The sequence below is a fragment of the Silene latifolia genome, chromosome 9, assembly GCF_048544455.1.
Source record: "Silene latifolia isolate original U9 population chromosome 9, ASM4854445v1, whole genome shotgun sequence".
Classification (NCBI taxonomy): domain Eukaryota; kingdom Viridiplantae; phylum Streptophyta; class Magnoliopsida; order Caryophyllales; family Caryophyllaceae; genus Silene; species Silene latifolia.
In genome coordinates this window covers 141,713,828-141,727,237 of record NC_133534.1, presented here as the reverse complement: position 1 = coordinate 141,727,237, position 13,410 = coordinate 141,713,828, and the positions used below count along the sequence as shown (strand labels likewise).

The 13,410-nt window shown below is 33.7% G+C and overlaps 1 protein-coding gene across 4 annotated transcripts; it reads left to right on the top strand.

Moving 5' to 3' along the window:
• Positions 1-2,018: 2,018 nt before the first annotated feature.
• Positions 2,019-10,466, top strand: LOC141600117 (uncharacterized). Of its 4 annotated transcripts, none has more exons than XM_074420300.1 (8): positions 2,019-2,269; positions 3,036-3,269; positions 5,742-5,850; positions 6,454-6,499; positions 6,756-6,841; positions 7,032-7,090; positions 9,384-9,512; positions 9,906-10,466. In XM_074420300.1, exons 1-7 carry the CDS (start codon positions 2,199-2,201, stop codon positions 9,484-9,486), a joined length of 708 nt encoding a protein of 235 aa, XP_074276401.1. In that variant the 5' UTR covers positions 2,019-2,198; the 3' UTR covers positions 9,487-9,512; positions 9,906-10,466. The 4 variants fall into 4 exon arrangements, with proteins under 4 accessions (XP_074276401.1, XP_074276399.1, XP_074276400.1 ...); XM_074420298.1 differs by having other exon boundaries at positions 9,369-9,512; XM_074420299.1 differs by having other exon boundaries at positions 9,384-10,466.
• Positions 10,467-13,410: the final 2,944 nt, after the last annotated feature.

Here is a 13,410-nt window from a genome sequence, read left to right as displayed (position 1 = left end):
GAGCTATCACTTGACGATAAACTTACGGACTGTCATAAATTGTTCCGCGTATCAAACATGTGGCTCAATCATCACTGGGTGGTTGGCGGAAGGTGTAGAAATGAGGTATCTACACCGCTGCAGATGTATCGAAACATAATTTTATCTTTTAATTATCTCGTTGGAACTTTTGTAATAAAACTGTTTTAGGCACTTTAATTATATCGTCTTAAAGTACTTTGGTAATTGTTTGTCTTTTATACTTACTACTTCAGGCAACTGAGATGGTAACACCTTTATTTATCTGGAAATGTCTTGCCAAAGGCTCCTAAATAAATTGGGGTGTTACAACTATCTTAGATTAAATTTGTTAATTCACTTTTATAAGTCGAGAGGCACGAAATTGAATTAGACTAAGCATGTTTTAGTAGACCGATCTAGCCATAGCGAGAGCTCGTTAGAACTCGTTCTATGGTTGACAATAAGGCTGAGAGGCGGTTGTCTTTAAGCCTAAACAATTATCGTATTATCAATTTCCTAATTTGACATGAGCATTTACATAATTTGCATGTGTGACCCGACTTCCCTAGGCTCTTTCTTTGTTATTGATTTCTTTCATTGCTTTATCATTGTTTTACAAACCCAACCAAATAATCATACAATAACCGACCTTGATAGAATTCACTCCATGACAACTTGTTTAGCAACTCTCGTCTCCTTGTGTTCGACCCCTATTACTACATTCATTTGTGTCTAGGGTATTTATCTTTGTTAGGTGTGCGATAGCCTATCATTAGCGCTCAAAGATGAATGATATAATTCTCAAACTTAAACACAGGAATTTCCAACAATACTTATATATCAAGAAACATCCAATAGCACAACATCAAATAGAGTCTTCACAAAAGTACTTGTGGATTACTAAATTACAAACTAAGAGATAAATGGCTGATTACCCCCATGATCAGATGGGCTCGCTGTGCTACGTCTAAAGCTATGCTAATCTAATCTAAGCCTACGAATCTACGATCTAAAGATAGACAAAGTTGTAGTTGTTGTTTGAGTTGTTCGAGTCCCTTCATTCGGATGAATGCCTCTTGTATATATAAGCAAATACCCTACTTCCTAATAACCACTCCTTAGTGGGGAGGCGTTTGAATAACCGCCGAATCTTCTCGAAACTTCATCCAGACGCTTGATATAGCTTCCCCTAGCCCATCGTTCTTCTTCTTGGACTTCGTTTATCTTCAATATGGAATAATATAACTTAGGCCCAATAACTTATTCTTCAGCGTATGAGCCCACATACCCTTAAAGTAATGAATTTAGTACCTTACCTAAATTAAGCGCCAACACAACTATGATTGTTAGATCGTTGAGGACCAGAAAAGCTGGACCGTTAACGAGACCAGCAAACCGACTGCGTAACACACATTCGATAAATTAGTACGTTAGTTCTTTTTTTTTTTTCAATACGATAAAACGATAATTAGTTATTATAAAAATCGTCTGCGTAACACACATGGATAAAACGATAATTAATTTTACTAAATTTAATTTGGATGTTCAAGGGCAAATTAGGAATAAATAAAAAAATAGGGGACGTAATAAGTAAAACAGGGGCGTGATAAAGCAATTTTGAAATAAAACCCGATAAAAGGTGGTTGGGTCAGAGTGTGACACATAGAGCTGGGCACCGGTCCAAAACCGGACCGGAACCGGAATCGACAAAAATCATGGATCGGGACCGGACCAGAATACAATAATTCTGGTACCGGACCGGAATTTGTCATACATGCCCACTTTTACAAATTCCGGTCCATTGGACCGGATTAAAAATATAATTGTAGGAAAAAAATTGCACATATCTATAATTCTGGGAATTTCGGTCCAAACCGGTCCGGAGCGGTGATCGGATCGAAATTTTTAATTTCGGTTCCGATCCACTAGATTCCGGTCCGGACTGGTCCATTTTTCCGGTCCGGACCGGATTATGCCCACCACTAGTGACACATACAGACAATCATAGGAAACGCAATGAACAAGAATGAAGCTATAGAGTTAGGTGACCACTAAACATGAAATGACACTTAACTGAATTACTGAAAATTTTAAAATACTCGGGGGTAATTTATCTCAATTGAGTTTCAGAAATTGGCATATTAATTCATTTAGATCGTTTGTTATCCAGAAATTAGTGGGTGAGATTATCTGATACTATGAATTGTTGCAACACTCATGGATTTGTCACATTACTTCCATCTGCTCATTACACTTTTCCATCTACCAGGTTTGTTCCCTTTTTCAACAATTTTTCATTATTCTTTTATTGTTTTTTTGTTAGTCATGGGATTCTATCAGTATCAGTATCAGTATCAGTATCAGTATCAGTATCAGTATGGTATTCATATTTATCAACACTGGAATCAAATTCTATAGCTACAGAATTGGGTTATATGCATATACGAATTTATGATACGCTAGCAAACTATGTCGTCCTCCCTCTCAATCATTTGAATACTTTTTCATTCTTTATCTCGGTATTTTAATCAAAGGGAAACAAACTACCGTCTCAATCATTTGAATACCTTGTCAGAGTATGTTGAAATCGACGGGTATGTTTTAAAGGAAATCGCTGTGTCTTGTAGGGAGAACAAATCAAATCCTTATGTATTCGCCATTTATTTATAGGGTCAATGCTTAGTCTAACCTATACAACTGTCTCTTGTAAGTTATTGTGTGACGAAATGCTCCTTGACTTAATTCAAGAATGCATAGATCAAGCGACTGAATCGACTGAACCATCGCCCATTCCCTTACTATGTCAACACAACTAGGAAGGCATATACTGCAGTCTCTTCCATCCTCTCTGAAGCTCCTCAACATAGACAAACCTTCTCCCTTTGTTTCTTGACCTTTAACAAAACTTTTCCTGCATTTATGATTTTAGTTGGAAGGGACTGCTTCATGCTTCGTCATTAGCAAAGTGATCATGACTTCACAATAAACGTTACCTAGAGATGTCATCCATATCATATTGTAAACTTGTATTTCAGGAAGATTGTTGACGTCATCCAAGTAATTAAAGGTGATTCCAGAAACTCTAATGTAAAGAAAGCTCTTTTAGCTGCCAAAAAGAAGGAAAGAGTGAAGTTACCAAATTATGCAAATGCTCGTGACAGCGGAACGTCTCACATCAGTGACTTTTTTAAACACCCAATGGGAATTGAAGCGATGTTGAATGTCAATGCTTTGGAATATTATATTCCCCTTGATGCCAACACATACAGGTACTCTCGTATAGGAATTATCTTCTCAATCAAAATGCTGATTTATATGAAATAATTCATTTTTCCATAATAACATGGTGCATGAAGTGTTCAATTCTGTTGTAGCTTGAACTGGGTGGCATGTTAATCACTTTAGCTGAGTCATTCAAAACCAAATTTTTCTGTGATTTTGCTTGCTTACCTATGCATGTGTATGCAAGAAACATTAGTGAGATTGGAGGTCACTTTAAGTTACTGCATGTGCAAAGGAAAGGTATAAATGTGAAATATGAAAGGCAAAACTTAGAAGGAAGGGAGACAAACTGTAAAGTATTATAATCATCATGACAATTACTTCTAGATAATTCTCCAGTAAGATTTCCACATACTATAAAACCGCTTAGAATTCTACCGTAATACAGATAAATCCTATCATACCCTTTTATCCCTCTTCCCAAACCTATCCCATATTTCTCTCCGCTCACGTCTACACTTCCTTCCTCCACCAGCCACCTTGCTATTACACCTAGAGGTGGCAATCATTGATCTGATCCGAAAACAAGACAAACTGGACACGAGGTTAGTGAGTTAGGGTTAAGATGTTGTAATCCTCACCCTTCTCCTCGTCTACTACCGTGTTCTCCACCTATGCTTCCTCTCACCTCTTTGCCCCTCCCCCATCCATCCCCATGATTCTAAATAAAACAACCAACGATGATAGGTGATGGTCAGGAACATGTGGTCAGGAACAGTAGTTGGTTGACATCTAATGTTTATTGGCATGGTTGCTGTAAATGAAGTTCATGCACTACGGATATCCTGGTACGTCGGGCAAGGAGGTGGAAATAAAGTGAATTTGATGCACTACACGCATTACATTCGTGCGCTTATGAGCGGAGGTTGTCGAAGTTGGAAAGGTTGCTTGTGTGATTGTCCAAGGCACGTGTCGGCGGTGGTGGTGGTGGTGGTGGATGTAGGGGAGTAGTGGGTGACGGTGGTTGGCTGTAGGAAGTGAATAGAGGTTATTGTTTGATTTTATTTCTGGCCTTTTCTTATTATTATAATTACTAGTTTAGATCCCGCTCAATGTATGCACGGTATATATTTCTTTTATCTTTTTCCCTGTATTATTTATAGATTTTAAATTGACACGTCATCAATTTTTCATATTTTACCCCATTGTATTTTGTTATGAGAAAAAAAAAATTGAAATGGAAAACTAATCAAGAAAATTAAGTAAAGTCATGAAATGTATATTTTAATGACAATATTTCTTTTGTACTAAAAAAACTAATGATTTCATTTTATAAATATTCTCAAATTATTTTAATGATTTTTTTTGTCATGAAGCTAATAATATTTGTCTATAGTTTGGTTTTCGCGAAAGTGGCAATTTGCCCCCTTAACTTTGTTCAATGGTGAAATCAGGCCCCTTAAGTTTCAATTGTAGCAAACTTTAACAAAAAGTGAAATTCAACCCCGATTTTTAATTTTCATTTAAATCTCAACAAAAAATCATTTTATATTTATATTATACAACTAATATCACACATAAAAATTACTAATTTTAACTTTATTAATTTATATAAAATTAAATATCCACCAAAAAAATAATTTTACATTCATCTATAATAAACAAAATAAAAATATGATAAAATTTTATGAATTATTCTTACATTCATAATAAATTGTTTAACAATTGTAAAATTATAAAAAAACACTTGCTATTACAATTATATATTGTATAAAAGTCGTAAAGGTTATATAAATTAAATTTTATAATTGATTAATTAGATTATAAAATGAATTTTGGTAGAATTTCATAAGAAATTAAACAATGGAGTTTAATTTCATTTTTAACTAAAGTTAAGGGGCTTGATTGCTACAATTGAAACTTAAGGGGCCTGATTTCACCATTGAACAAAGTTAAGGGGGTAAATTGCCACTTTCACGGTTTTGTTTAATACGAAGCAAGTGTGTGTCAAGTCATTTTCTTATATGTAATAATAACACTAATAAAAGATTTAGCAATATATAGTTTATAGTTTTATAGCAGTTTTATTTTATTTTAATTAAAACATTATAATGTAGTGTGTAATAAAATATTATAGCTTGATTAAAAGATTATATTTTAATGAAAAGAGAAGAACTTAATGAAAGTAAGTTTTATTTGTTTCTTTATTTAACTTAATACATTTTGGAGGGAAAACTTTTCAGAATGCTTATTCTCTTAGTATATAGGGGATTAGACTCTTAGAGGCGGTCCTATGGTACGAGTTAATCTCTATGATGTCGAGGTTCATTGAAAGGGCTAAAGGATGCGGTATTTTGTGGTGTCTAGCATAGAGATTTTTAATGCATAGTTTTAACATATTTATGCTTAAGCTGATTTGTTTCAAAATGCAAATTGATAAATAGTGGATGTCTGTTTTCATTGGTTTCATTATACATGTTCTCATTTTAGGCTAACATTCAGGTGCTGTATCTCTGTAGGTGCAGACTTCCACCAGTCCAGCTTCTCAACTTTGAGGTGGCGCCTGTTCTCGATTTGCAAGTGAATTCAATCACAGAAGGTTGCACGGTTGAGCTTTTGTCTTGCAAGGTCTGTTGGTAAATTAGTTTTGCTAATTTTGGCAAGCAATAACACCATACTCTCTGAATGGACGATTTACCCATCCGTTTTGACTGGTTAAGGGTTCTTGTCACTAGGGCAAAGTGAAATGATGCTTACAGAGGTTTCCTTATTACCTTAGTTTTATGAAATTGGGCTCTCTCACAACCTTCTATGTTGGATGTCTGGGGTCTGCCTTAACTTAAACTTGAAGAAATAGTTTTGCCTTGGTACTATGCATTGTGTGACTTCTGTTGTATTTTTTCTTTGTCCTGCTTTTTGTGTAAATATCTTGTGTTTGCACTCTCTTCTTAGTTTGTATGAGAGTCGAATGAATATATCCTCTTACCTAAAATGACACCCATTGACCATATTGTAATGAAACATGAATGGGAACATGAGTAATTTCAATTGGCGTGTGGGTTTTGTATAGACTGTTTAAATTTTTTTATTGAGGCAGTTGAGTAGGCAGCTTCATCGGGTATTTCAGCCCAGGTTGCACCAGCATTCCAGTACCAACCTTACTCCATCTCTATAGGAATGTGCCAAAATCTCTATAAATGAGCTACTTATATACTATTGTATGCATTGCAGTTTGAGGGTTCTGAGATTGTGGAAAGCCAAAACAAATATTTCACAGGTTTGGCTTGAATCCTAATTCAATATGTTGCTCCGAGACTAGTGCTAAACTGCTGATTACAGACCTCTCTTATAAATATATATTGTTTAGGCTTAATAATCATTATTAATGTGAAATTGCCGAAATTGGATTTCCTATTGAAATAGTGATTATCATTTGCTCTTTATTGGCATATCTGTCTTGCATTTGCAGGTGCACGACTAGTTGGCACACACTATTTAGCTGGCCTGTGATTTTTCTTCTTTTTTTGACGCAGCATCCATGAAAAACTTAATAAGATGGGGTGATGATGGTAAAGAATCATTTCTTGATGTTGACGTAAGGTTGCTAATCAGTCTTGAGGTGTTTATCCTTTCCTTTAAAGAATCACTTTGTAGTCTTAGGTGTCTAATTTTGGTCATGTCTTTTTGTGAGCTAACAGGGTAATGAACTTTGATAGTTTGATATTGTGTGAATCAAGACGTATAAACAGTTAAATGTCTTCCCATCCTTCGAATATCCATAGATCAATTTCTTGCTCTCTTGGTTGCAGATTTACAACAGACCTTTTAATCTATTGCCTGTATCTGCTGTCGAGGGACCTGGAAATTTGTAAGTCCTTTTTTGAATGTAATTTCCTTTTCTCGAATGCACATTCCTTGCTACATCGCACAGTTTTTACCTTTAAAATTGCCTATCTTGCTGAGCTAATTTGACTATAAGATTTGTTTGAGTAGAATATTAGGAGGAAAAGGAAAAGATGGAAACTGGCCTGAGGTGTTAACCTAACCCGAACCCTTATTTGGGGTCATTAACGTGTAATTCCAAACCCGTGACCCAAACACAAAACAACTTGCAAATTCAGATTAACAATTTTTTGGTGAGAAACTACCTAACATTCATGTCATCTGCAAATATGGTACTTGATGTTTTATTTTTTTTGTTATGAGGTGCCTACTATGTATATTCTTTTCGTTGGCTGATATGTATATTCCGTCAAAAAAACTAAAGTTCTCATCTAGACTAATGAAGATAATGCTCACATAGATTGTTTTTTGTTTCCCTCCATTTTTATCCCTCTTTCCCCTTTTCCCTTTTTCCCAGTTTCCCATTTTCTCCTATTTCCTTCCAATTTCACCCTCTTTTTCAGTTTTCTCTCCTGCTTAATCCACTCTTCAAACTCCTGCTTTATTCAAGTCAACAAAACCTCTGTTTCATTCTCCCCAACCCACCATATCAACTTGAAGTTCGTCTTGAAACTCCGCAAACCCAAGTATGAAATGCAGTTGCAGTTATGGCATTCCGGCTGCTTTGAAAACATTATGGACACGCCAACATCCAGTTAGATTTTCAAATTACCCGACGTTTGTGGTCCTTGGGTTTGTTGTTGACAAAATAGCCATCCTATTTGAACGTTACTAGTGGAAATACAACAAAAATTTGAACTGCATAATACATTAACATATCACAGTTACAAAGTATTGACGAAAAATTAACCAACAATTCAACTTTAGTTAGTTTTTAGTTAATACGATTGTTGAACATGAATTTTGTTGTAGTAATAAAAAAAATAGGGTTTATACAATCAAAGTAACACTAAACTAATCAAATAATTAGGGATTTAAAGAATCATTGCAACAGTTAATACTTCTATTAAAAAAAATTAGGTATTTATTAATTAATGATAAAATTGATGCCTTTCGTGTATGGAGAAACTGTTGAGATGAAAACGGGGATAGTCCTGCTGCACACCAATAAGAAAAATTCTCATTTGTTACGTGTCACAAGCTTGTGACAAAGAAATGTGACCATTTTATGATAAAATGTATCCATTATCCCATAAATAAGAATTTATGGATGGTTACTTTTATCATAAAATGGTCACATTTCCTCCGCCACAATTCGTGACCCGTCACAAGAGAGACCAACTGCACCAATAAATGGTGATGGATCAATGTTGTTGATGTGATAGTAGTCTTACTCTCAGTTAGGCAAAGTGAAGAACAAGTCGAACACAAGTAAGAAAAAATGATAGAAAGATGAAAGAAACAAAGCCATGTCACTCTGTCAGCATTATTTCCTTTAGTCAAGATGGCAAGTTGATTTAATTTATACAGTATATTAGGTGTCTTCTAAAAAACAATGGGAAATGTATATTTAGACCTTATCAAATTAATATTTAAGGAAAAAATTTAAAGTATTAGTAGTTATTTCAAGTAATAATTTATGTCATAAAACTTCTATGACCTGCTTTCTTAGCTAGGCCCCGAACCTTTATTGATTTGACCAATATTCAGTTTTAAATCTAGATCTCGGTCATGATCGTGGTATCTGCCGTAGCGGCCAAGTCTTTCTAAGTGCAGCAACATCACCTCAAAATGCGCAGTGATTTCATGATCTTTACAAAACGGTCATGTTTTAGTTTTTCAACCTTGATTTAAAATTGTGCCCGTATTCTGCCCGATTCTCGCGTGACCCGTTTGATAGATCTACTATAGTCTTACATGCAACACTTTTAAGTAACACAAATGTTCTGATTCTTGGTGAGGTCTGTAACATTTGCACGGGAATTATAGTATATTAGCGACAAAGCAAAAGTCGAGCTTCAACGGCTAAACAGGTGCTTTACAGATTGTTTTTAATGGGATGTTGTCTTTTGATAGGCCTGTTCATGAATGCTTGCATAGTTGCGAAGCAAAAAATATGTGTTTCGTTAACAAAAAGTAAATTTTTTTTTTTTTCTGTGCGTTTGAAATGTTGAGTTGATCTTTTTACTCAACTGCAATAGACTTGTAGTTGCAAAGTCTCATTTTTTCTTTGATTTTTGTTCATTTTCTTGTTATCAATCTCCGAAGGCGTCCTTTAAGAATGCTTGTTGACTTTGTTGAAGCACCTTGCCTTGCAGAGTGGTGCAGGCCCTCTTAGATAGATATGTGCCGCTTCTTTCACAACAACTATTGCGAGACTATGATGTTTGGGTTAAACAACAAAGCAAAACACTTCCATAACTGTAGGTTGCAAACTGTCTAGAATGGTATGTTTTCTGTCCGCAAGCCTAATATGTCTTTTTGTCCTGCTTCTAACACACACATGTAACACCAAGTAGAAGTTGTGGCAACCAGTTCCAAGATCTTATGCCATATTGCCATGCATCTACCACATACGATTTCATTGCCTGCAAGTCCCGTTCTGGGGGTAATCATTATATTTTCTTAATGTCACTACATGTCTAAATTTGGAAACAAGTGTTGGACATGGATGCTTGTTAAAGTGGCAAACAGGATTACTTTGTGGAAAAAAAAAAAAAATACATGATCTGGCTTAAAATGGGGTGCTTTGTATTGGTTGGAACGCCACTTCAGCAAGCGACACACAACCCTACAACATAGCAACAAGCTTATGTGATTAATGAAGTGAAAGTGAACAGGTGATCTTTTGCCTGGGTTCTGGAGATCTGAATCAAATCTACGTCTGTATATCATGGATTAGGACAAGTAACACCAAAACCCTTGTTTGGTCGAATTGGATAATTCACTGCTCAGAGCGTTGGGTGCATTAATCAGTGTTCAAGAAGACATAAGCAGGAATGTTCGAGCAGTGCAGCTGAAAAGTGAATGCATACAACTAGTCTATAAAACATTAAATGGGGTGTATGCATATAATTGTCTCATATAAGTACTATAGTATAGAAATTATTGAGCAAGCCTGGATTTGCAGAGGAGCAGTGCAGTATGTCCATAACCATAAGATGGCTACCTGCAAATTTGAGGATCAACTTTGATGGTTTATCAGCCGAGAAATCAAACCAAACCAACTAGGCTGGTCAACTTTGGTTTCATCTTGATCTCAACATACAAAATTGCTTGTTATTCTATACTTCTACCTTGTATAGCTACCATTACTCTCTTTTTTTCCATTTTCTTGTGTAAGGTTTTGTAGAAATTTGAAGGGGTGGTAACAATACGGAGAAATTTGATGTCAACTTCCTCAATTATAATCAAAATAATGAGGGCCCATAAATAGGCTTACACAAGTCATAAAGCTGAAAATTGACCATTTCCATTCAAGGTCATGACGAAGGTCATGGTGGGGGTGGATCAAGTTCATCAAAGATTAGGCATTCAATTATGATGAACCAATGCGAAAGGGTCACGTGACCCTCTTGATGACCTAGGAGCTATCGTCTTCCTATTGGTCGGGGAAGAAAAAGCACTATAACGAGTGAGTGTTTGGTGGTGTAGAGAAAGTGGGAAATGACAAGATGGCGGAAAAAAGATTGAGAAGTACTATGTTGGTGTGATCAAAATAACTTGAATTTTAGGATGGGGATGGACTTAGTGGGATATAATAACTATGTATTCATATTAAACCTGTTAAATTCTGACCCGATCCGTAAACCTGGCTTGACCTGACCCGTTTTTCCAGGGTCAAGATTCGAAAATTTTGACCCAAACCCGAAATGACCCGTTATTTTAGGATCGAGAGCCAACCCGAACGGGTCGAGCCGTTGGGTCATAGGTAATCAAGAATTTTATTAAAATATTAATATTTATATATTATATTTGAAAAAATAGTTTAAAAAATTATTTTTTTATTACTTAAAAATACAAACATAATTAAAAACTCAATTTATATAACTTTTATAATATTTAATAATAAAATCAATATATATAACTAAATGAGGCTTTTTTTTTTTCTAATTATACTATTACCATTAGAATTAGGAGATAAGAAATTATTTACAAGTTTTCTATTATAATTAGGAATATAATTTTCCTATTAGAAATGAGAATTAATTAACTATTTTACAATTTTCCTATTAGAAATAGGAAATAAATTAGCAATTTATTAAGGCTTTTTTTTCCTAATTATACTATTAGAATTAGGAGATAATTTTTTTAAAATTTTTTTCTATTATAATTAAGAATATGATTTTCCTATTAGAAATGAGAGTTAATTAATTATTTTACAATTTTATTATTAGAAACAAGAAATAAATTAATTATCTACAATTTATTAATATTAAAAAATTATTCATTAGTATTTGTTAACTTTTTATTAAATTAAAAGGAAAAAACACATTTGATATATTTATAATATCCAATTTTATAACAACTTTCGATTAAAAAAATAAGGTATTATGAGGCTAAAAGGCCCTAGGCCGAACTGGGTTGTGACAAATGTGCATGCATAAGACGTACTACATGGAATTTACTCATGTAAAGAGTAAAATAAACGCTGAAATATGCCCCTATGTCTTTTGTTATTGCTAATGTCATATTTAATTATACATAATACGAAGTTTATTTTTTAAATGTCAAATTATTTCTCCTACTAATTTTAAAGTTATTTCCCTCACAATACACTTCAACTTCTATTGATAATTTATTACATTATATTATTTACATTCATTTGTCATTATATAAAAGTATATTAATCAAAAATTAAATAAGATATTCACAAATTATTGATAAGTACAAAGTTTGATATCTAATTTTCAAAGAGTATTAAAAGATAAAGAAAGTTGCTGCTAATTTGCGAATCGAAATATCATATTATGACAAATGAGTAAATGTTTTGAAAAACTTTATTGTGCGATTGTTTTACAATTTAAAGTAAAAATGGTACCACGAGTAATAAAATAGATTTGAATGAGGCTTGAAGGTAAATTAGATACACTTATTATAAAAATATGTATAAGGTTAAGATTCAATTCAAGCAACGATCAACATTTAAAAAAAAGTCAAGAAAAACACATAAAAGGGCAAGAGTAGTCTTTTCCTAACATAGTGAAGACCGTCTCTCTCAAGCTTTCCTTCTGACAAATTTACATGCATAAAAAACGGTAATATTCAATTAAATGGAGCAAACTAATTATTGTTGATGCTATAATTTTTTTTTTGTGTAAATTGAGCACATCATCACTATAATTTAGGGAGAGATACGAATTGGGGAAGGGTGAGACATATTCGTCATGCATAATACGATGCTTTAACCACCTTTACGCAAAAATATAAAAAAAAATGAAAAAAATTTAAACCTAAAAGGGGGTCCCGTACTTGCCAACTCTTCTATAGTTTTCTACCGCATTAATATTCTCATGAAGTTTATGACATTTATTTCATATTAATAAAAAAAAAATGATTATACTGCTTCGTACAATTTGTGATTTATAACTTTTAGCTAACTTATTTGAACTTGCTTAAATTTATATATTTAAAGTGAAGAATATTAATTATAAATATGATAAAGATAAAGTTTGGTCTTTAATTTCCCCAGAGATAAAAAAAAACTCAATTTTTATTTTCTTATAATATACTAATTAAAGGTCATAATGTAAAACAGGAAATTACACCACAATCTACTATTTCAATATGTCGATGATCAACACTCAAAATAGCACATTTGTTATTTAAATAGTGTAAAAACTCTCAAAATGCTAAAAAAAATGTTCAATCTGTCGTTATCAAAACAAAACCTAAGTTTCTGCATTTTTTTGTCATGTTCAACTTATTCTTTACGGGATGTAAAAATGATGAAGTTCAGAAAGTAGCGGTTAGTTTTCTGTTAGTTAGATGGACTTTTCAAGAGAGAGATTAAAGCTTTGCATTTTAGACCGTTTTATGTGTGAACCGAAAGGATTAAGTAGTGGGCTAAAGGTTGTTTCGAGTGGGAATGAGGTTGATTGCGACGAGTTGGTTGACTAAATTTTTTCGTTACTATATCTAGAAAGGGGATAATAATTACGAGATAATAAAATTTGAAGAAAAAAGGACAATAAAAATGAGATGGAGGTAGTAAGATTTATTTATGTCTAGATACCCGTATCCGTCGATATTGGAATTTATAGAGAACCCGACAAACACCCGATGATGATAGGACACATGTATTCTTTAGTTGTCATTGTCATTATTTGGGCTCGTTTTACGAGG